The sequence below is a fragment of the Ostrinia nubilalis genome, chromosome 17 (genome assembly GCF_963855985.1).
Source record: "Ostrinia nubilalis chromosome 17, ilOstNubi1.1, whole genome shotgun sequence".
Taxonomy (NCBI): Eukaryota; Metazoa; Arthropoda; class Insecta; order Lepidoptera; family Crambidae; genus Ostrinia; species Ostrinia nubilalis.
In genome coordinates this window covers 7,968,871-7,994,606 of record NC_087104.1, presented here as the reverse complement: position 1 = coordinate 7,994,606, position 25,736 = coordinate 7,968,871, and the positions used below count along the sequence as shown (strand labels likewise).

General features: G+C 38.6%; 2 protein-coding genes and 1 non-coding gene across 3 annotated transcripts; 1 reads left to right on the top strand and 2 right to left on the bottom strand.

The window, feature by feature from the left end:
- The first annotated feature begins 76 nt into the window (after positions 1-76).
- Positions 77-6,346, top strand: LOC135079977 (ribitol 5-phosphate transferase FKRP). The gene is made up of 5 exons (XM_063974624.1): positions 77-945; positions 1,029-1,211; positions 1,423-1,595; positions 1,867-2,146; positions 4,854-6,346. The coding sequence occupies exons 1-5, from the start codon at positions 196-198 to the stop codon at positions 4,974-4,976; spliced, it is 1,509 nt and encodes a 502-aa protein (XP_063830694.1). The 5' UTR covers positions 77-195; the 3' UTR covers positions 4,977-6,346.
- LOC135080236 (dynein intermediate chain 2, ciliary) lies at positions 6,341-23,790 on the bottom strand. The gene is made up of 16 exons (XM_063974919.1): positions 23,779-23,790; positions 23,181-23,385; positions 14,843-14,968; positions 14,097-14,222; positions 11,405-11,526; positions 11,167-11,301; positions 10,920-11,049; positions 10,402-10,569; positions 10,138-10,281; positions 9,783-9,892; positions 9,308-9,485; positions 8,731-8,959; positions 8,177-8,276; positions 7,410-7,543; positions 6,676-6,769; positions 6,341-6,486 (listed from the first exon to the last, which is right to left on the bottom strand). The coding sequence occupies exons 1-16, from the start codon at positions 23,788-23,790 to the stop codon at positions 6,400-6,402; spliced, it is 2,100 nt and encodes a 699-aa protein (XP_063830989.1). The 3' UTR covers positions 6,341-6,399.
- Trnat-ugu (transfer RNA threonine (anticodon UGU)) lies at positions 6,868-6,940 on the bottom strand. Its single transcript has one exon. It is a non-coding gene; the product is annotated as a tRNA-Thr (tRNA).
- Positions 23,791-25,736: the final 1,946 nt, after the last annotated feature.

The window sequence follows — 25,736 nt, the reverse complement described above, 5'->3', positions numbered from 1 at the left end:
CAATGACTTTGCACAAAAAAAAGATGTTTGACAGCTGCTGATATTGACATGACAGCTTTGTCATTTGACAGTTTTTCTATTTTCCATGGATTTTCCGCGAATGGGTTTTCCAAACTTAATCATATTCCTCCAGTAATAATTTTTAGGCCATTTCAGATGTGGGACTTGTAATGAGTGAAATGTATAATTTTATGAATGAAAATAATGTTCTATCGTCTGTTTCGTGGTCGTTTAACATTCAAACTTTACGTACTGTTAGCAATTATTATAATTGTTTCCGTAAGCGGATATCTATTCCCGCAGTTTAAATATTTTAATCCTATAGCTCCAGTGACTGTTGCTCCCAATGCCTTGCACACGCGGACATCACGACACTTGTCCAAATTATTGACTGTTGTGTTCCGGCAGTTTGATGATTTTGAAAACGATGTCGCGGACAGCGTGCAGTCTTTCGTCACCGCATTCCCAAACATGCCCGTGGTGGTCGTCTCCGACAGTACACCGTACCCACCGTTCCCGTTTTCAGCTACGAATGACACGCTACGAAACGTTAAAGTGGTTTCTCTAGAACTGAAACTAGATTCATCACCGCGCGATTTGAATCCTCTCACTCACATCCTTACTGAGTATGTATTATTTGTACCTGATTCTGTCCGTGTCTTACGCCGGGCGCTGCAGCAGGCAGCCGTTGTTGCGACAGCATTCCCAGCAAACGCCATAGCTTTAGGAGTGGCTAATACCCACCTAATTTGCCAGCAAATAAAGTGGAACTATGCAGACTGGACTCTTCAGTATAATAAGGATGCTTCTGGAAAGCTCTGTGATGCAGTGCATGGCCCACATGCGCTGTTAATCAGGACTGCACTGTTGCAAACATTACCTCAACCGTTTGCATTGCCTTTTCCGGAGTCTTTATATTTGCAAACTAGTGTAAAGAAAGTTAAAGTAAGTCTCATAAATTGTGTTTTAAATTCACGTTTGACATTAAGTCAAGTCACAAAGTAAATAATACCATTTTTCTGTTAAAGGTACAAATCGCAGATGGAAAACTAGGAGCAGGGCGTAGTGTTCTGAAATCTCCTGGAGCACGTCAGAGAGTGTCTCGTCGCATGAGGGATTACCGAGTAGCTCTCTATAAACAGCTGGGTGTGAAAGCTGTTGTGAGGGAAGACGGGAGAGTGCAATGGTTTGGCTGTAAAAGGGAGGGCCAGGTAACTAAATACATGACAACTAGCAAACCAAATCATTGAATAATTGTAATAGTATTTAACTAAATAAACCACAACTGTGGTAGCCAGTTTCTTTTAATTAAATCAAAAATAAATTAAATTTTGACCAACATTTTTGGGACTTAATCTTATTGCAGCATGTTTTTTTGCCTCTTATTATTTTGACAGTAACATAGTAAAATTGGTCTTTCAGCGATGCTACCCATCAGTTCAAGGCACTCCATCGTATATTCTGTCAGGGCGCAACACGCCGCCATGTTGTCGCAGGAATATGCGACGCACAGCAGGGCATGTGTTGCGAGCGTTATTACAAGCTGGCGCGCGCTGCTGGCTAGAAACTACGTCGCTACTCGGCGCTGTTGTTCAGTAAGTTCAATTTAGCTTTTTCTAGCAATATTGTCACTGGATATGTCTATAAAATATTGCTCAAATTTAAATAATACTCAGTTTAAGGTACAATATTGTCTAGATGCCACTGATATTGTCTTTTTTAGGACCTACGTTGAAAACTTGCGCGGTTGCATGGAGTGGGCATCCGCCGCATGCGCCTGCCTGCCTATTAAGCACGAAAATACACGTCCGCGGCGTACGCCCGCCCCTTTTATCGTAGGCCCTTAATTGTTTTTTCTATTAACAGGGGCGACCTGTTACCATGGGCGGAGTACGCCGAAATCGGCATCCATGCGTCCGACGTGTCCCGCGTGCCCTGGCTGCAAAGAGGCGGTGCCGACGCCGACGGTTTCGTGTGGGAGCGCGCCACCAAAGGTCACTACTACCGAGTGGCGTTCTCCGCTACCAACAGCGTGTATGTACTGGTGCTGCCCTTCACGGCGAGAAACGGAACTATGTGGCCGGCAGACTGGGTGCTGGCGCATCAGAAGGAGTTCTCGGAACGGCATTTACACCCTCTTGCACAGGTAAAGGAATGATTTTATTTCTAACATAAATGTTACAGGTATAGATAAACCACCCAGACATGAATCTGAAAGTGTTCATTCTACAAAAAAGATCTGGCATTAAACACAATATTTAATTAAGCGTTTTTGATTTGATAAAAAGTTGCAAAGATACTGTCCTTTAACAATGCAGATTCTTCCTGACTGCTTGCATGAATGACTCAGAAACGTTATGATTGCCAGTGTGTCAATCCATCTATATACAGGGTGTTGATTTCAATACTCGCCATATTTATTTAGGTGATATGTTATGACTTACATAAACGCATTATCCACCAAAAAATAAATTACAAACGAAAGTGGAATTTTTAGCGAATATTTTCCGTGCAACATCAACTGTACTATGGCTCGCAATAATGCAATATACGTTTACTGTGGCACGGGCACCCATCGAGCTACGCGGATCGCTCGCTTATCATGTTGGATAGTCTACTGAAGGATACGTAAAGTTGGTAGTGTAAATAGGTATTTTTCTTTGACTAACTAAAGTTAAAGTTCGTTTTAAATTAGTTTGCTGTTTCCTATGTGTGTGTGAGTGTATTGGAGCGCTTTCCGCCACTACCTACCGCGACGGCGGGAGTATTTTCTACACAAAATTACCAGATTATTCACTTCCTACATTAAAAAGGAATGTCCTTTAAGTTTAAAGTTAGGTACTTACCGATGCGACTTCAGATGCGTTTCCACGTGCCCTCCCGTAACAGTAAACCATGTTTACGTATCTACTCACGAGCACTGTACGTATGGTTAGGCATATTCCTAACACTCACTCACTATTACCACACTCACTATCACACGTTCACACACTAACTACTCAAAACCGCACGAGAAAACAATCAAAAATCGCAAATTTGCACATTCGATGACCGAAGGTCTTTGTTAACTAAAGATCCGTCTTATCATAATTAATGCTTTTATAGCAAGCTTCCAAAATACTCAAATGCAAATGATTTGTAGTAGCTCAATCGTTATTATTAAAACGATAAGAATATCAATACATTTTGATAGTTATTTCGTGTAAGTAATGAAATTAAGTTCATTTAAAATAATCACGACCATGATGATGAATTATTTTATGTAAGTTATAAAGAATGGAAGTTTAACCTGAACCTAACTAACAGCCTAACAGTCGTTCAGGGAATTTAAATTAAACGCCGATAGAAATTAAATTACGTTATTATTTTAAATCAAATTTTTACAGAGATAGAACACGGTAGTAAGAAGTTTATGTACTAGAAAACATTTATCAAGCAGAGAGGAAGAGAAAAGTTGATGTTACAAGGCAAGAAATAAAGAAATAGCGATTGAGTACTAGGAATTCTAAATACGAGCTAGATTTCGCGGAGCGTGCGCGCAGCCTCTCAACGTGGGAAGCAAAATCGGACTGATGAATGGAGAAAATCGATGATCCACGATTGAGCGCCGATGACGCCCGAAACACGAAGATGAGCGAAGTATGTATTGTGCGAGCCCGATATCCGTGCGGCGGTATTATTGTATTTAAATGAAAGAAGTGCTAAATGATAGAAATTTTGTTTAGATACTGAAATCAATCGAGTTTAAAAACAAAATCTTGTCTTATCTCCTATCGAAAGTGAAGGAACAAGAGTTTGCCAGTGTGTTATTTCTAGGTGTTCAGTTTGCGGTAAGTTAAGTTTTATTTTAATAATTACTATCGTAAAGACGTAAAAGTTATTAAGGTAGAGAGCTAGAAACGTAAGGAATAACGAACCTGTATGAAAGAGCATTATTGTCATCTGTTTACAGTACTTTTGAATGATAAGTAGGTACAAGCTTATCACACACATAAAAGCATGGTTTAATTTTAAAAAAAATGTAGCTTCTGTAAAAAAAATTATTTTGCGGAAGGAAGCAAATTCGTGTAAAAGGTTTTTTTAATTAAAGACCTACTTAATTAATTAGTTTTTAGAACAAAAAATAAACTCGTAACGTGATAAGGTGTAAGTAACTTATTTACTCATTACATTTTTAGGGTAGATTTGGATTAAGCTCCGTCCAGTAGTCGTCGTTGAACTTACAGCTGATTGTGGCTGATAGTTGACTGACTCATGGGCGAGCGCGGGTAGTGGGGCGCGGGACGGGGGGCTCAGCGTTTGCCCGGGTCACCGGGTGAGCGCCGCGCGCCGTTTGCGTTGGGGGACTATTCTGCACTGTAGTGGTCGATTATGGAAATCGTAGATATTTAAAATATAATTTTAAAAAAATTTGAAGTCAGTTTTTTTGCTGATTCGTGATCAGAATAAGCTACTTAATCAACTCCCTAAATATGGCGGGTATTGAAATCAACACCCTGTATATAAAAGAAAGTCGTGTTAGTTACTCCACTTATAACTCAAGAACGGCTGAACCGATTTAGCTGAAAATTGTCAGGGAGGTAGTTTAGAGCCAGGAGAAGGACATAGGATACTTTTTATCCCGTTCGAAATTAAAAAAAAAGTCTGCTTATTAATTGCCATTAAGGCGGAATAAAGTTCGCCGGGTCAGCTAGTATAAAGATAAAGACAAAACATAGAAGTGTTAGAACTAGTCTAGTTTCTAGAAATAAGGTGTCTAATGTCTTACAGAGGTCTTCATTAAAATGCTAAATTACCATGTGTGATGGATGACTCAGTAACTGCAGGTTAATAAATTGTGAATTATCTTCCAGATATCTTTCGCCGGCCGTCAAGCCCCGGCGCCGAATGACGCACGCGCATTCCTCGACGCAAAACTCGGCGCAGGCGCGGTGGAGCGATGCAACAAAATAGGCCCGAAGTTGCTCTACCCATAGTATTGCTACAGCACACAATAGACGTAAGAGAAAATGTAAGAGACTACTTTAATAAAGCACAACACACACTCTTTTAAAATAGTCAAGTTTAAGTAATGCGACAAATTTTATTTAGGGTTCTGTATTTCATAATATACCCACGTTAATAATTTCCAATATTGTGGGTGGACCAGCTACAAGTATTTAAATGTTGATTGGAAATTAACAATAGCGGTACTTCGCCCTAATGTTGTTTAATTTAGTTGGCTTTGGCGCGATCTGTAGCTGGAATAAAAAAAATCACAACCATCCGTTGTAATAGGGGAGTTGACACCAATAAATACATTTTATTTTGATATGAACTGTGGAGACGTGATTTCGCTATAGATTTTGTATAGCAACAGGAATCTATGTTGTTTTGTCGTGTAAACTTTTCCACCGAACTAAAAATAATATTCCATAAAATTACTTTTTTAGTGTCAACTATCCTACTGGTACAGGTGATGAAATATTTAAAAAGCAATAAATTACCTTTTAAGCTTTGCAAACACTACCATTTTTTAGTGACGTGAATGAATCGTAATTTAGTTTGTAACTTGTATCAAACACTTTCATCAATTTAATAAAAAACACCAATATAGGTACTTATTACGGTTAGGTAAGGATTAATTATATTCAAATCAGCCTTCTAGTGCTAAAATATTCTTGATTTTCGATAGAAAAACTATTATTAGGTAATAAGTATAGTATTTTTAACTAAATGATGTCAAGTATAGAAGTGAGCCCATGTGTCTTGAAATGATTTTTTGCTGTAGAAATCATGAGTAAGTAGATACTTTATTATATTTTTAAAAGTCGTTACAAAATCAGCAGAAAATATATTTTTAGGCCTTTTTGTTTAATATTAAAATTATGAGAAACGAGACATTTCTAAGTATATTTTCACCTCAATATTGCATTTATTATAAAAGGAAGTATTTTTTGTAGGTACTGAATTTCTCTATTTTAAAATTATCACTTCACGGGATTTTAGTTATTTTTTTTATAGAAATTTCTAAATTATTACACTCCACTAAAGTGCGACTTACGTATCTTATTACTTTAATAACTTAGCGTAGCGTATTTGTATGGAATAGATTACAAAAAAAAACTAGTCAATAAATAAATAGTGTTTTTAAAGATCTCAAGGAATTCTAGTCATAAATCCAGAGACCATTTGTGAAATGGTTTGTTCTGTTTGAAGAGTTTATGGAAATGTTTTCAGCAAAATTTTGTAAAAATCTTTAGAATGTTATAATAAATTGTCTCTTTATAGAATATTTTAATAGTGTTTAGCGTTACATTTATTATGGTTTTTGAAGCTTAAAAAATACACTCAATATTAAATAAAATGTGTTTTATTTTAATTATATTGTAAGCAGTATAATAAATAAATTAAAATAAATTAATCGTCGTCAAATTTCTCGTCGACTACGCCCGGAGTGAACGGAGGGTCCCGAACTAGACTGAGAAGTTTGTCAAGTTTCATGATCTGAAAAAATTGATATTATTTTATTTTACAAGAATTCAATACCTAGCGAATTCCATATTTTAACAAAAATAATTGGTTTTCGATAGTTGTGTTATGTCGGTAGTAAGTTTATTGAAATGATAATCTGAAAAAAAAAGGATTTTTTATGTTAGTAAAAAATATACTGTAAAAAAGAACTTCGTGTTTTACCTGAAGTGTTCTTTGGTCGACTCCTTGGGCTTTCTTTGGTGGTTTGCACATGACTCGTAGATTAGGCGACAGTTTCAATACGTGACATGTACCCCTGAAAAAGTTAAATACGTTATCAATACCTAAATTATCAAAATATAGTTAATTACGTAAATATGTACTATAATAAAAACTAAAAAAGAAAATCACGTATGCCCCCAGAGAGAATTGAACTCTCGACCCCTGGTTTACAAGACCAGTGCTCTAACCCCTGAGCTATGGAGGCGATGCGAGGGTGGGCGAAATAGTGGGACGCTTACCACGGCCGTTACGTCATAGCGTTTAAAATGAAATCACAATAAAATAATAAGATAATAAATAATAATGTATGTTTGTTTTGATGACATATTTCATAATTTATTTCCAATATCGTATTGTATGAACAATGTGGAGTAAGTAGAATCATAAAATGAAGTTTTCCTTATAAGTCATTGCGTTCTGTATGCTTCACTGTGCGTTTTTTTATGCACAACGAGGCAGGTATTTGACCGCAATCGCACCTGGTGTTAAGTGAGATGTAGTCTAGGATGGCACATACCTGCCATGTAAGTAAGTGCCTATTCACTCGCCTTGAAAAGGCCCGGATTATAGTATTCGGGAAAGAGAGCAGCAGGCAGCGAATTCCAGTCCCCTAGCTGTTCGCATTATAAAAGAGACTTTACTTACTAATTCTAGCTAATGATTGTGACTCTTACTTAGTATCTCCGCACACTATGACGGGCAGTCGTGCGTTGAAGTCGATCCTGGTGAGTTTCTTCGTCTTCTTCGAGACTACCGCTTGCGAGCATATCGGCCGATACTTGTTCACGTTCAAATCGTATACGTACACCTGCGATGGTAATAACCTATTTGTTATATCAATATCATTGTGGTATACTTACCTGTATTTACTACACACAAACAAACAAAGTTTTCCTCTTTATAATATTAGTGTAGACGATAAAATCTATGGTTTGGCAGATATGTAGAGAAGTAGGACCTATAATGAGTACTTAGTGAGGTTAAATTAACACAAAACCGAAAGTTTCAAAATCAAGAGTAGAATCGATCAACGACGTTAAAAAAAACATAACCCTCCTTCTGGCGCAGTCGGGTAGTGAAGGTTTAATTAACCAAAAATAAATAAAATAAAGAAACTAACAAAGTTAATATCTAATTAATGCTGTTGTTCCACATAGCAATGTGCGTTAACGTCGTGTTCGTTGATAACATTAATGAATCGTAATGTATTGAAATATTGAATTAGAAGATAATAGACACGAAATAAGATGAATTATTTGTGTACCTACTCATGAAAACAAATACTCTTAAGCTCTACCATATTATGTAAAGTCATTACAATTGAAATTAAGTTCTTAGTGAAAATTCAATTTAGTAGTGTTCGCTCAATTTATAATTCAGATTGAGTATACTTAAAACTTTATTTTTAATCTAAAATACAAGACTCTATCAAAGTTCTTACCTTCCCATCAGCAGTGCAAGCTGCGAACACGGTGCTGGAATATGGCGCCCACTTTACATCGCCCACCGGTGAGCCCAGCTCGAACATAAACAGTGGCTCACTGAAAGAAACAAGCTTTAATAACAACCGTAATAAAGATTGAAATCCCTTATCTCTGCTAATATTAGCCGCATTCGTTCATCGTTGTTGCTGAAAGTTACGATTGAGGTGTGAGGAGTGGTGATTTGAGTTAACTTCGAGACTTTCATGGTATTTAAGTATTCATGAAGGTTTAATTTTATAGAGATGAACTTCACGTTATGGCATCAGAAATCCTATAAAGAACCCTAATACTTAAAGGCAAAAAAGTAGGGTGTTAAGGAGGAAGTAAGTAAATGGCCGCCAAGCGTTTTGCGAAAAACAGTATCTAGATGTTGTTATGAAGTTTAGTGTGATGGGTATTATCTGTGGCTAGAGTTAAAATTCAGTGGCACAGGCAGGTTGGTACCTACCTAGGATAGATACGCACTTAGAAAATTCTCACTCTTTTTGGGTGATAAATTGTAAATACTTACTCGCGGCCATCTTCCCATATCTTGACGCGCCAGTCGCCCGCGCACGACGCGTAAATGCTATTATTGAAGTAGTTGTAGCTGATCCTATACACGGGCATGTGGTGTCCCTGCACCGAGGACACGTAGTTGCGGTTGTACTTGAGCGAGCACGTGTGGATCATGCCGTCCTCTGTGCCCACCATGAAGATCTCCGCCTTCTCCGGGTGGAAGCAGAGGCAGCTGCCGCAACCTAAACAGCATCAGCAAGTAATTTGAGATGGATCAGCGAACGTCTAGGAGGATTGCTTGATAGGCTAGGCTAAAACGTATGTTTATTTATTTCCTTTTATTACTACCTACTCTTTGATTCAGTTTCAGCCTATAGAAACGCCACAAACAACGATCCTGTTTTTTCAATCTATTCAGTCGTTGCCAGCCAACTTCCTGAGGTCTCCAATGCTGCCTTTGCCTAGATTGTTATGTAGATAATCGAAGCCCAGCATTTGACGCCAAAACTATTTCAGCACGCGGTAGTTTTGCGCTAGGACAAAGCAACCGTGCGCTTTAGTTCCCATTAGTTTGGAAATATGATACTGACTGTTGACAGTGACCATGGTGCCATCAGGGCCGGGTATGGGCGGCACGCTGGACGTCAGTGTGATGATGGTGGTGGCCTGTAGTTCGCCGGGCATCACCGCCCACTGCACCACGCGCCCGTCACCAGAGATCGAGAAGAAAGACGCTTCGCCGTCTATCATTCGGGCTCCCCAGCGAACCTGAATTTTTTTACACATCTATAGTTAAAAGCACATGAAAATACCATTTAGGTACTGCAACAAGGTACTAAGGCCACAGTTCCAGCATTTCCAGCTACCTTTTTTCGGTCATGTCGTATCTCGTTATATCGCTAAGAATCACCATTTGATGAGAGCGAGAGAATAATAGGAAATTGGTAGCTGGAACTGTGGTTGATAGTACCTACCAAGGTATTTTTCAGTAATTATTAATCAGATTTACTTGAGACTTGATCAAGTTCTAAGTTCAAATGGTTATAATTTCAGAGTCATACACACCTCCCATACAATATTGCTGTGCTTATCCCGCACCGAGTCGGACTTGTACTGGTAGGAAGACTCCAGCGTGAGCTGAGCGTTATAAACGCACACGTTGCCGTCATACCGTCCTGTTCACAAAAATATCTATGAATATTGTTGACCACGTAGGGAAACTCCGAGCATAGCAGGCTTCATTTCATCACCCTTTAGCCGTGGGTGACTTTGAGTCTTCTTAAGAAGCCGTTAAGAAGTAAGGTACAGTTTCCATTTCGTATATCATCACTGGCAACATCCACATGTCTGACACATAACTCTACATTTTCAGTTGTAGCCACTGAAAATTAAAAATTACTACTGAAAATTAAAAACTTACCAACACAAACAAGGTACGGCGTCTCCTTATAAACGTCAAGGCAGATGATGGGCGACTCTGTGATGACGGCGTATTCAGGGTACGCAGGGTTCTTGATGCTGTACAGGCACAGGCAACCCTCCTTTTGCTGGTTTGTGAAGTCCACTGGAGTCAAAATTAAGTTAATTAAAAGAATCCAGAAGGAAGCAGAAGAACAATTAGGTAAGTAGAGATTCGCTTACTGTCGAATTATCTGGTACCCTAGCAAAACATAAATGCACTTACATGAACCGTAAGCTACAGCAAACAGGTCTTGATAATGCGGATTCCACTGCAGGTCGCAGACGGCATGGCTTCGCATCGGCTCGAACTGGAATTTCCACAGCGGCAGCAACGACCCCATGCCCTCCCTGAACTCGTCTGAAGGATCATCCCAGTAGCGGTAGTCTTGAGCTGGACACGAAAACCTTTAAATTAATCAACTTTTCGCATAAAAACCAATCTTTTTTCTAACAATAACTGTAGCAATCAGCTTTAGGCATTCATCAAAAACAATAGGTACGAACGAAACGAATATTGTATAATGCATGTTAACGAATTTTATTTTTTTACAAAAGAAAATACATTTTAGTTGGACAGTTTGAAATCACAGAACTGTCTCTTTTCAATCAGAGTTACAAAAGAAGTAACGCAATTTAGAACTACAATTAAGAAAGTTTTAAGTTCGCTTATTAATACTCTCATTTCCGTTTTTACCTTTTGTTTTGTGATACGAATTTTCTATACAGGTTTTTTTTACATACCAATATCATCATAAATGTTCTGGTTGACAAGTCTTTCGAGGATAGCCCAAGCTTCTCGAATCCTCTGAGCCAGTTGTTCATCATGAATCTGTTGCGCTGACTTAGCGTGTTTTGTTGTTTTCTTCTTCATCTGTAAGTTCAATCAAACGATAGGTAGGTCAATCGCGAGTTGAGAACTTACATTGTCTTCACGTAGGTATCTTAGGCGGCTATGAGACATAACATTGAAGAAACATGACAAAAATACCCTTTTAGGTTTCTCATCTTCCTTTTCTTTCATCTTCCTCGCGTAGTCCTCTTGGTAATAGTCGAATATCACGCACTGGAGAGCAGTAGAGCCGTAGTTTGCTCTCGGAGGAGGTATAGTTTGCGTATCGACGGACTACAAAAGATTTTGGCCGTTAGGTAATATTGTGTACAATTTTATTCGTCCCATTTGATAATTTGAACATGAATTTAATACCAGCACTTATGTTATTACTTACTCTTCTTGGAAAGTTATAAGTTAAAGCTGCTCTTTCGCAGAAATTGAATTGATTGGCCAGTTTCTTTACACGAGGTTTAATTTCAATCACTTCTTCTTTACCAGCGTCACCTGCTTCTTCTTCTGCAAATGTAAAGTCATAAGTATTAAAAACCTAAAACTAGATTATTCTGTCATTTTGTTTTGGATTTGAAAATGTAGTTGAAACTAATAACCAAGATGGCACATTAAGTAATTCCGTTTCATTAATCATTTCGGCAATTCCGCAAAAGCATTGTAAGTTCATAGCAAAGGGAGTAATTTATGTTTCAGGCGTCTTGGTCACGAATACTATTAAATTTTAAATGGCTCACGCGATATTTTACTAAGCTTTCTTCACTGTTCAATCTTTTTTAAAATTACTGCTACGGAATAAGCACCAAGTAGGCCAGACACAATTTATTACGACTGAGTCTTACAGTTACAATAATAAAGGGAAACGTTCTGAAATGTTTGTGAGACTAAGTATATGTATTTTTTTCAGGAAAAAAAAAACCATAAAAAGAGGGTTTATTAAAGATATAATGTGCCATAAAAGTCACAGAGATTTACTTTGAAAATACTTCGCATATCAAGGATAGTTAAAAAGGGTTCAATGATTTCCAATCTATGTCTATAACAATTTTTCTGGTTTTAATATATCTAGCATTGTTAAAACCAGAAAAATTGTTATAGTCCAGTCATTTAAGCTTGAATTAGGTAAGAATCTCGGAATTAGAGATACCCAGCTGTAAGTCTGTAAATACTTGTATATTGACACCCTAAAAGTTGTCTCAAAACCTACATATGGTAGGGTGTAAGCAACTATTAAATTTTAAGGTCAAAGGTCACAAAAATCGGTTTTTTGCGCTTTTTTTGGAAGTATCTCATTTCCTATGGGTTTTTTGCTATTTGTATTTATTATCAATATTGTAGAATACTAAATTCTCTACAAATTTTGTTAAAAAAAATTTTTTATACGTTGAACCGTTTTCGAGATAGAGGGCGGAGAGCGCGCGGTCACTGCATCACTTCAGGTCAACTTAAGCGGTTTAGATTTTTCATACAAAAGGATTTTCCCGCTAATTCCCGTGGGAATTTCGGTAATTACTTGTTGTAAATAAGCTTTAAGTTTACTAAGGTACCTACATGCCAAATTTCAAGCGTCTAACTTCCGTTAAGCGTTTAGATTTTTCATACAAAAGGATTTTCCCGCTAATTCCTGTTCCCGTGGGAATTCCTAAGTAAACTATAACCTGCCCAGGTGTATGAAGAATAATTGTACCAAGTTTCGTTAAAATCCGTCGAGTAGTTTTTGTTTCTATAAGGAACATACAGACGGACAGACAGACAGACAAAAATTTTACTGATTGCATTTTTGGCATCAGTATCGATCACTAATCACCCCCTGATAGTTATTTTGAAAATATATTTCATGTATAGAATTCTGTCCGTCTGTATGATCCTTATAGAAACAAAAACTACTTGACGGATTTTAACGAAACTTGGTACAATTATTCTTCATACACCTGGGCAGGTTATAGTTTACTTAGGAATTCCCACGGAAACAGGAATTAGCGGGAAAATCCTTTTGTATGAAAAATCTAAACGCTTAACGGAAGTTAGACGCTTGAAATTTGGCATGTAGGTACCTTAGTAAACTCAAAGCTTAGTTACAACAAGGAATTCCCGAAATTCCCACAGGAATTAGCGGGAAAATCCTTTTGTATGAAAAATCTAAACCGCTTAAGTAGACCTGAAGTGATGCAGTGACCACGCGCTCTCCGCCCTCTATCTCGAAAACGGTTCACCGTATAAAAAAAGTTTTTAAACAAAATTTGTAGAGAATTTAGTATTCTACAATATTGATAATAAATACAAATAGCAAAAAACCCACAGGAAATGAGATATTTCTAAAAAAAGCGCAAAAAACCGATTTTTGTGACCGTTGACCTTGAAATTTAATAGTTGCTTACACCCTACCATATGTAGGTTTTGAGACAACTTTTTGTCAATATACACGTATTTACAGACTTACAGCTGGGTATCTCGAATTCCGAGGTGAACTTACTATAATGACTGGACTATTAAAAGATTATCAACATCCCATTGTGTTTTACTGTTTTCCCGATGAAAATATCTTTGACGTAAGCAAAACGTAGCCACGTGTAAAAGTGTGTGCAGGCATTGTACGAGTAAGTATTATGCTTTTTTTCGATGGGTAACTTACGCATGAGCGTTTAAATGTTGTTATGAGGTCATTTTTAACATTTCCTTTCCTTTCCTTTTCCTTTAACCTCAAAGTTGCATAGCGTGCTATGGAGAGGGCATGCTCGGTGTTTCTTTACGAGATCGAATCAGAAATGAGGAGATCCGTAAACGATTTAAAGTCGCTGACATTATAGCCTGACGGATTAGCAAGCTGAAGTGGCAAATGGGCAGGGCACATAGTACGCACAACTGAAGGCCGATGGGGCAGCAAGGTTCTGGAGTGCAGGCCACGTACAGGAAAGTGCGACGTAGGACGTTCACCCACAAGATGGACCGACGGCCTCGTAAGTAGTAGAAAGGCGCTGGATGCAGGCCGCTACCAAGCGGTTATTATGGAAATTATTGGGGGAGGCCTATGTTCAGCAGTGGACGTCATGGCTGCAATGATGATTATGATCACTTACTCTCTTCGGCTTCAGCTTCTTCCGGAGCGTCCCCGCCTTCACCCTCGACTTCCTCTGGCTGGGCATCAGTGGGCGCCGGCTCTTCGCCTGTCTCTGCTGGCTTCTCCTCTTCCGCGACCACGTCCTCTGTTGGTGAAACATGGTCAGAATTTTCTTCATGTAGCTGGACCAGACAATGTCAGTAATATAATGGTAATAATCTCAGAAATACTGGTCTAATTTGAAAAAATATTTTTGTGTTGGATAGCGGATTTATCGAGGAAGGCTTCAGGCTATTATCATCATCCTACAGCCAATAGGGGCGGAGCAGTAAAGAAAAATGTTGCAAAAACGGGCAATATTATTCAAAATAGCTGACCATGACCAGGCACTATCAGAAAAAATATGACATTAATGTCATTTCATTGCTACTGATGGTGGTTAAGAATGAAGGAATGAATATAATGCGACAAGCTATTTGTATGATGGAGATTTAGAAGTCATCATCACCGAAGGATGTAACTACTGTAAATATTGACAATGTCATTGGCCTTATTATGGTTATTGGCCTCTTAATAAATACGATGTGCAAAAGGTTACGTTACTTTATTTTAAAAGATTTTAAAGTGCATGTTTATGAACGCATTTATTTTATGGAAATATAGTCTGTGAATATGGAATTAATACCTCAGAGTTCGATACAGCGTTGGCTCAGTAGGATCGGCAGTGCCTATAATAAAAATGTAGCTGTATGTATATTTGTCTACCTTCAGGTTTCGCCTCCTCTGCAGGCGCAGCTGGCTCAGGCTCCGGTTCTTCTTCTTCTTCTTCCTCAGCCGCTGACTTCTTCACCTTAGCCTTCTTGGGACCAGCGTCGTCGAAGCTTACCATTCCTAGTGGAGTGACATTATTTACTTGTATAAAAGTTAACACGAATTACGCTGTCGCCCAGTATGAAGATCGCTGACTTGCTGCCCTACATTAGTGCAATGGTCCGAAGTGCAATTAGTGAAAGTGACGTCAATCGACATTTTCCTAAAAACTGTAGTTCATTATTTTATCATTCCATAATCATACTTCGATTAGGTCTCATCTTGTTTTAATTATAAGTAATTCATGTAATTTTCTAATTTCTAATTAAATCTTTTATAAGTATATTCGGTTTTTTTTCGATCCTCCGATCGCAGCTAACGTATTTGGCGCAGTCGGTAGGATACTCGCGGGCCGGTTCGCGAGAGTAGATCTTTCTAAATCGCGTCGCGAGTCGCCCGGGAAGCTGTCAAGATTCCATCAACGAGTATCCTGAATCTACGGACCTGCTGCAGACCAGGAGGAGAATCCAGAACTCGATTCACGGAGAGAACCAGAATGAAATATATGTGAGTACACTTGAATTGATCTCGTGTTGCTTTCCTTTTGTCATAGTGTTTTAGATCCTTATATTATCCTTTGTGTGTTAATCTTACAACTTCAAGATTTATCACCCTAGAGCCAATAGTCTCCGCGAGTCTGAATCCCGTCAGGCTCGCCAGTGTCAATTAGATAATAGTAGAAATATAGATTTAAATCAAAGTTTAAATAACTCGTTTGACGAAATGTCTCACGAACCAGACATGATATTCAAGGCCCTCCGCCTAGTCCCGGATTTCGATGGGAATCCCAACGTTCTGACAAGGTTCATTAACGTTTGTGATCAGTTAGCAGTAAAATATTTGAGTAACACCCCAGGCAGCGAATTTTCCAATCTTTGCTTAATAAATGGCATATTGAATAAAATAACAGGACCCGCTGCATGCACAATCAATTCCAACGGGATACCTGATAGTTGGTTAGGTATTCGTACTGCCCTTATCAATAACTTTTCCGATCAACGGGACGAAACGGCTCTGTACAATGACCTCTCTTTAGCCACTCAAGGTAACAAGACGCCGCAAGAATTTTACGATCATTGCCAAACTTTATTCAGTACGATAATGACTTACGTGATTTTACACGAGACAGTACCTACGACTGTACAGGCTAAAAGGGATCTTTATAAAAAGGTCACCATGCAGGCATACGTTCGTGGACTCAAAGAGCCCCTGGGATCCCGTATACGCTGTATGCGCCCTCCTACAATAGAGAAAGCCTTGGAATACGTCCAGGAGGAACTCAATATAATGTATCTCCAACAACGTAACGAACCCAATAAGATTCATGCCACCCCTAAAGTGGCAACACAATCCCTGCCTTCATTTGCTCCGCCACCACGGCATAATCTCCCGATGCCAGTGCCCAACTGGCCTGTTCCCGTAGGACAACAGCCCATGAGGCCTCCGCCTCAACCCTTCAAACTCCCAGCACCAGGCGCACCTAACATGCGTATCCCAACGAATACTCAGAGGATGTTTAGTGCTCCACCTCCTAATTACAACCCCCGCAGTAATATGTTTCGCCTTCCACCCCGAAACAATCAACCACAGTTTCAAGCCCCTCAACCTATGAGTGGTGTCCAACGTTTCACCCCAAGGACACTGCCGCATTCCCAAATGTTGACTGGACATGACTGGACTAAGTCAGGGAACCCACCTCCAACAAACTATTTTAAAAGCCGAGAAATGAATGTGAACGAATGTTTGACAAACGACGACGGCTACTCATATTACAATAACTACGACCTTTATCATGACCCAGTTTACAATTACTATTGCGATTATTATACTAGCGATTTACCCGAGTCTACTCCCGAATTAATTTATTATAATTCGACTGACGAATACCAGACGACTGATGAAAATCAACCACAGCCAAGTACTAGCCATGCTGAGCAGGATTTTCAGGAGATCACGACATTAAAAAAGCAAAGATAGAAGTTAATCTTCAAACACAGAGGCAACTTCCGTACATTCAAATAGCTTATCCTCCTCTTAAACTATTAATAGACACAGGTGCAAACCAATCCTTCATAAGTCCCGAAGCTGTTCAGCAATACTTTGCTAATTATCCCTTAAACTTTGATCCGTTTGAAGTGACAAACATACACGCAACTAGTAGAAATAATTATTCTATAACGTTGCCGTGTTTTTCTGAGTTTCTTGATGAAGATAGTATGAAGCTATTTGTATATAGGTTTCACGATTACTTCGACGGTCTTATCGGCCTAGATTTATTAAGTAAATGGGAAGCTCGAATCGATCTAAAAGAAAGCCAACTTTTGACCCGTTTTGCCTCAAACCCTATTCATATGTACAATTCACGGAACGTGAACCTTTACGAGGATATTATTCCAGCAATGTCCTCTAAAATAATTAAGGTTCCTTTAGATTTGGCTAATGGCGAAGCGCTCATCCCGGAACAGATAATTTGTAACTGCATCATTCACGAGTGCCTTACAACCGTCTCTAATAACCGTGGCTACTTAGAAATAGAAAACACCACGGCGAACGATATAATATTCTCACTTGATAGCCCCGCGCACGCTGAATTATTTAATATCGAGTGCACTCGCACTCAACAACCAACGTCGCGCGCTGATGACGTCATTTCGCGCTTACGTACCGAGCATTTGAACGAAGAGGAAAAAGCCAACTTAATTACTCTTTGCTCTCGCTACGCGGACGTTTTTTATATTGACGGTGAGCAATTAACATTCACAAATAAGATTAAACACCGGATCAGGACCACCGACGAGGTCCCTGTGCACGCTAAGAACTATCGATATCCTTTTGTTCATCGAGAGGAAGTTAAGACTCAGATAGGAAAGATGTTGGAACAGGGCATCATCAGACCCTCCGACTCAGCCTGGAGCTCACCCATCTGGGTGGTGCCCAAGAAAATTGATGCGTCCGGCAAACAGAAATGGCGACTCGTGGTTGACTTTCGCAAACTGAACGAAAAGACAATTGACGACAAATATCCCATACCCAATATCAATGACGTCTTGGACAAGCTAGGGAAATGCCAGTATTTCACCACACTTGACCTGGCCAGCGGCTTCTACCAAGTGGAGATGGATCCCCAGGATATTTCTAAAACGGCCTTCAATGTCGAGCATGGACATTTTGAATTCCTTCGAATGCCCATGGGACTTAAAAATTCTCCATCCACATTCCAGCGAGTGATGGATAACGTCCTCAGAGGCCTCCAAAACGATATTTGCTTAGTGTATCTCGATGACATAATTGTCTATAGCACATCCCTCCAGGAACACATGGTAAACCTGGAAAAAGTATTTCAAAGACTTCGAGAGTCCAACTTTAAAATTCAGATGGACAAATCGGAGTTCTTGAAGCTTGAAACAGCTTACCTTGGCCATGTAATCAGCAGGGACGGTGTTAAACCAAACCCTGACAAGATCTCCGCTATACAAAAATATCCAATCCCGAAAACCACTAAGGAAATTAAACAATTCCTTGGACTTCTCGGTTACTACCGAAAATTCATTCCCGATTTTGCACGTACCACCAAGCCTCTGACTCAATGTCTAAAAAAGGGTAGAAAAATAATACTCACTCCCGAATACGTAAATTGCTTTGAGAAATGCAAGACCCTTCTCACCAATGATCCCATTCTTCAATATCCTGACTTTACTAAAGAGTTCAACCTTACAACAGACGCTTCAAACGTGGCTATTGGAGCCATATTATCCCAAGGTCCTATAGGATCTGATAAGCCTGTGTGCTACGCTTCTCGAACGCTAAATGATAGCGAAATTAACTATAGCACAATCGAGAAAGAACTCTTGGCCATAGTGTGGGCTACGAAATATTTTAGGCCCTACCTATTTGGTAGAAAATTTAGGATACTGACTGACCACAAGCCTCTTGAGTGGATGATGAATTTAAAAGAACCAAATTCACGTCTTACTAGATGGCGACTGAGACTGAGCGAATACGACTTCACAGTGCAATATAAAAAAGGCAAAATTAACACCAATGCCGATGCTTTGTCACGAATACAAATTCATCTAGGCGACACTAGATCATTAATGGAAGAAATTGACGAACTTAATTCCCTATTAGGCAACCCGACCGAGGTAGCCCTCTCTAAACCTAATTCTTCCACTGAGACTGTACATACTAGCCACGAACACCCGATACTAGAAATCCCGATAACTGACGAACCCCTGAATAAATTCAACAGGCAAATACATCTCACTATAGTTAATGATGTTAAACGAAAACCCACTGTGACCAAACCATTTGACACACACACACGAACAAGTATACAGCTATCAGAAACAAACTTGGAAGAGGACTTAGTAAATGCTATTAAGGAATACGTCAACCCCAAAGTTAAGACAGGACTTCTCATTAGCCCCGCTCTCGCAATGTACTCCATTATCCCCATAATACAGGACAAATTTAAGGGCTCTTCAATGAACCTAGTACTAACTAAATCAGAAATAGAAAATGTCAAGGAATATCTCCGCCAGCAGGAGATAATTCGTCACTATCATGATGGCAAAACTAACCATCGTGGCATCAATGAATGTTATTTGTCCTTATCCCGAAAATATTACTGGCCCAAGATGAAGGACCAAATCACTAAATTTATTAACGAATGTACCATCTGTGGTCAAGGCAAATACGACCGAAATCCTATTAGACCTCAATTTAATCTTGTGCCTCCTGCAACTAAACCCTTCGAAATAGTTCATATGGACCTGTTCACTGTACAAAGTGAAAAATATGTCACCTTTATCGATGTCTTTACTAAATACGGTCAAGCATACCATTTGCGTGACGGTACTGCCCTCAGTATACTACAGGCTTTATTGCAATATTGTACTCACCACGGAGTGCCCGTGACGTTAGTAACTGATAATGGTACTGAATTCACCAATCAGTTATTCTTAGAATTTACTAGACTGCACAAGATCAACCACCATAGAATCCTAGCCCATTCCCCTAACGACAATGGTAACATTGAGAGATTTCACCTGACTCTCCTAGAACATCTAAGACTCCTGAAACTACAGCACAAGGACGAACCCGTTGTGAACCTTTTGCCATATGCGCTTATAGCTTACAATTCTTCCATACATAGTTTCACAAAATGCAGACCATTTGACTTACTTACTGGACATTTTGACGCTAGAGACTGTCTAAATATCGACATAACTGAGCACCTTTTACAGCAATACCTTCAGAATCATAGGGATCGAATGAAGATAGTTTACGATATAGTTAACAACAAATCCCTAGTAGACAAAACAGCCATTATAGAGAACAGAAATAAAAACCGGGAACCTGAAGTACAATATGCTCCCGAGCAACAAATTTTTATTAAAAATCCTTTAGCGGAACGTCAAAAGGTAGCCCCTCGCTACACTCAGGATACAGTATTAGCAGATTTGCCCATTCATATTTACACATCAAAAAAACGCGGTCCCATAGCTAAAAACCGCTTGAAACGTATCCCTAAAACAGCTAATTTGTTACAGGATACTACTAGGAATGATCCTTCGGATCACTCGGTCTCAAGAGATAAAGCTTGAGAGCTTGGCTGACGGACCAGGACTACTACCCCACAAACTTGGACCCATGAGATTGACTACTCACCATCATACATTTATACAATATGTTCAACTTGACCTCATCCAAGAAAAAGTCGACTCCCTACAAACCCAACTGACGAGTTACAAGTCCCGACTTATTAACGATACACACTTACTTTATGAGACTCAAATTGACTATTTAACTGAGAAGCTTGGCAAAGTATCAGTACAATTAAAATCATTAGAACCCAACCGCGTTAAAAGAGGTATTGTAGATGGCCTTGGATCCGTTATAAAAAGCATAACTGGTAATCTGGACCATTCTGATGCAATAAAATACAATAAAGCCATTAATCTTCTTAAAAGTAACCAAGATAAAATTGTCTCGGAACTTAATAATCATATTAGCATTAATAAGGAATGGATATCCGAACATGACAAAATTTTGACACAAATTGTAGATAACCAGAATAAAATTAATACAACTATTGAATTAATATTGAAAAGCAATGTATACAACGAAAATAGTTTAGTTAAATATGCCAGACTTGCTCAACTCTTAATTATAATAAGCGAAAACGTTGAAGACCTTGCTCAGGAACTAATTAGGTTAGAAAATAGTTTAGCTTTTATCCGTGCATCAAGCACACACCACTCTATGATCGATGTGGACACTCTTAGATCTATGATAATTAAACTTAAGAATATCTATGGAAATGAACAAGTATTAAATCTTGAACTTAGGCAATATTATGATGTCATTAAACCAGGCTCATACTACACTGATAATCAGATAGTTTTCATATATAAATTCCCAATAGTATCCAGGGAAATATATAGCTTCTATCATCTATCCATAGTCCCTAATAGAAATAATCAGGCCCTAATCCCGACCTATCCTTTCCTAGCAACAAACGAGATTTCATTCATGTACATAGAGACAGAATGTCCGAAGCTCAGCAACTGGTATCTCTGTGGAGACGCTACTCACCACCAGCTACGCAGCAAACCTGATTGCATCAACGAGCTCATCGTCAACCAGATCCTGAAAGAAAATTGCGAATTCTCTACGGTCACCCTGAAGAAAGAAGCCATGGAAAAGTTGGACGACCAACACTACGTCTTATCTTTTCCACAACCCAGCAAAGTCCAACTCCTCTGCGGGAGACGAGACTACACCACACTTCAAGGAAGCTACCTCATTACGATTCCCGTTGGCTGTCATCTTAAAACTACAGAGTTCACCATCACCAATGACAACGACGAAATAAGAGGACAACCTCTGAAGCTGACAGAAATCCCATCTGACACGGAGAAGCAAATCAGGATAGCATCCCACATCAACTTGAACTCCATTGACCTGCAAGGACTACACAGACTCCAGGACAAGATCACTATGGAAGCCCCGATCAATATCACCAACATCCCACTCGACGTATATCACACAACCATCCCATTTTATGTGATACTGCTTGCATCGAGTATACTGGCAATCTTCATCGCATACCGGCGCTTCAACAAGAAAAGGAAAGATAGCCAGACTAAAAAGAAGGAAGAGCATCCAGCACCTTCCGGAGATCAGCAACATCATGACGCGATCCCGGCAACATTTTCACTCAACGTGATAAAATAGTTGCCGTTCTAAGGGGGGAGGAATTACGCTGTCGCCCAGTATGAAGATCGCTGACTTGCTGCCCTACATTAGTGCAATGGTCCGAAGTGCAATTAGTGAAAGTGACGTCAATCGACATTTTCCTAAAAACTGTAGTTCATTATTTTATCATTCCATAATCATACTTCGATTAGGTCTCATCTTGTTTTAATTATAAGTAATTCATGTAATTTTCTAATTTCTAATTAAATCTTTTATAAGTATATTCGGTTTTTTTTCGATCCTCCGATCGCAGCTAACGTATTTCACGTAAAATAAATAAATAAATAAATAAATAAATCTTTGGACAATTTCACACATCGCCAGCTAGCCCCAAAGTAAGCAACTTAATGCTTGTGTTATGGGTGCTAGCTTAACATAACTATGAGTGTTTCATTGAGGAATTGGACAATCCAAATACCTAAGTGTGGTTTTGAACTTTGTACTAATAACAATCTATTGGAATGTGGATGGGCGTTACTTGTAAATGAAAAATGTGTGTGGAGGCATTGTACCTAATATGCCATAGTCGGGAAACTTGCGTCTTTATGTCGTCATACTTATTGTCAATGTCGTTCATTTGTGGTTTTATGCTTTACAAATCCAAATAGCGAAAAAGTTATTATTATTCAGTGTATTGTGGTCAAATTAAGATACTTATCAGCTGTTTAAAACGGTTCATAGACAATATCTAAGACCAAGGTTGTGATTTCAGTTAAGTTGTAGTTGTATCGACTCAATTAGTAGAAGAAGATCAGAATAAATATGTTATGTTCCTATCTAATTCTACATTTTAGAACTGGTAGGTGCTGTTTGAGGTCATTATCCAAGAGTTAGCTCTCTATAGGGCTTTGTCGAACATATTGCCACCATAATTTGAACCTTATTCACATAACATAAGATCAAAAGGCTATGATTTTTAAACAGCTGTGCCCTATAGAGGGCTAAAAAGTTCCATGTTTGCTGCACCACATACCATAACCAGCAGCAATTTGTGCCTTAGCTTCATCGGAGTCCTTCCGTATAGCAGTTCCTTGGAACACGTAGAGCGGGTAGGCTTTCCCATAGCTGGGCTTGGGCTTGAGCACGAACATGCCACGCCCGTAGTGGTAGGCCACCTCGTCAGCCACCCATTGCGGGTTGATGGTGGTCAGCACACGACCCACCTCCTCTTCCAGATCCTATAAAGTTGAAAATTCCGTATTATAAAAGCTGCTCCACATTGAATTTATTTAATTACAGGATTCAGCTCAATTCATTTTTTTTTATTTCTTTGCACTTAAAAGGTTCCAACTTGTGTCGCTAAAGGTTCAGCCAAATCAACGCGATCAGCCGACGTGCAGCGATGGCGATCAATGCTTTTAGGTCTGATTTTTCTTTTCCTTAAAACATGCGTGAACACAAATTAATATGCGTTCAGTTACAACATATGAATAATTATTTCATCGGTTATTAGCACGCATTGGCTGACATTATCTATCGCAAAATATATTTTTAAGGTCCGGTTTCCACCAAGGCGCAGCGAAGCGGAGAAAGTTATGAATTTCAGTCAATTTTTTTATTAATTTATTTACATACACACACATTTGAATGACATCTGATTGGTCTTTCAAAACATTTCTCCGCTCCGCTCCGCCTTGATGGAAACCGGGCCAAAATTTTGTGATAAATCTTCAAATAGAACTACACGTCATGTACTCACAGCATCAGCAACTTCCTCCTGATCGTCAGGCTTGATGAGCGCGCGGGGCTTGAGCCAGTCGAGTCCTTCATCTTCAACGAGGTTCGCCTTCGATTTCGTTACCTCTTTCTGCTCAGGAAATAGAGATATTAAATATTTTTATCACATTCAGATGACGATTACGAATATTTTTGTGCACTTTGACGTAGACAATAAGACAAAAAGTTACGCAAATGATAAACACATAGCGAAGGAGCGAAAATATGACAAGTACTTACTTAACTAACTTATAAAAAATAAATCTCATGTAATGAAAAATTACGCTTTCATTACAAGAAAAAAAAAACAGGTAATTTAAATGCGTCATATTTTGACCCCCATGAAAAAAAATGTGCCAACTGAAAAGCTGTGAGAACACATTGGAACAAAGGCTAAAATAAAGTGCTCTTTGTACGTGAGTTTTTGAAATAAAGAATTAATAAACATGGACTTTATTTACTAGAGCATCATCAAAAGTCATCATAATGAGGATAGAACATGCTTAATAATATTTATAAAACTAAACGAATGTTTAACGTGACGTAATTTACGTACCTCTTAAATTACTCATTACAAAAGTATTGTTTTTGAATTTATAATCAGATTTTCTTATAAATATAACTTCGAATTACCTTTGTTTACCATTTGACGTCAGTACCAACATGTGTAAGCACATCACAAACGCAAATGGTAAACATTTTTTTTGCTATTTTATCAAAACGTGATTAAGTTTTATTCTGTAATTTAGGTTTTAACAAATTTCAGATTACATACATCAATACACATTATCGTTTTCTTCAGAAGCACTTTTGGGTCGTCTTGGTTGAGGGCGCGTTTTATCATAGCCTTCAGCATTTTTACGAAGTAAAGTCCGTCTAGTTTTATGAAACAAAATTCCAGTACGCAGGCACGAAAGCTTCCGTCGGGGGCGGGTTCAGAACTGCTCAGTTTTCTATCATTTTGTGTACGAAGATTTACGAGTAAATATTTCGTTACATTTGCATACTGTTAAGTCTTTATTGGTCACGATCATGTAACTCGACTGTAAATATAATTCGAGGCACTTTTAGTTAAGCGTAAACAGACGATTAGAAAATATTGCGTGCTGAACATTCTGGATGCTATCTTTATACCTTTTGATTATTTCTGTCAAACCTTGGATTGTATTGTCGGTAAAGTAACGTACTCACGTCAGAGTCTTCGTCGGAATAAAAGTCGTCTACGCTCTCTTGAGAGGTGCTTAGGTTTTCTTCCTTTTCTTCGATATTTTCAAGAGCTTCAGTTTTGGACATTTTGTGAGAGATAACAGTTTTTGCGGGTATTGTGAAGCTTCCATGAAGGGGAACGACAAAATGCGCTAGTATGACTATCAGCTGGCGTAATGCTACACAGTTCTAATCAAGTTATTATCTGCATTGCATGGTAGGAATAGTTGCTAATGTTCTAAGTAACGACCGGCAGAACAGTTGTTTGCGTGTGAAACTATTTTTAATAACACTTTTTAGAATTACTACAACGGTTTTGCATAAATTGTTATATTTTAAATAATTATCATTTATCTAAGTATTTAGCACTGCTTTTCGGAGAAAATAAAAAAAATATGTGTGATATTGGTTACGAAAATATGTGTGAACATAATAATATTACTTGATGTTCCAAAATAATTCCATAAAACACCAATGAATGGCAATTTATAATATCTTAATTTTTAAAAGTAAACGCGGAAATTAACAAGCTTGTAACAATTATTAGCATAACATAACATAGCATTAGCAATGTATTTATTTTAATTGCCTGAAGTTTCGTTAAAGT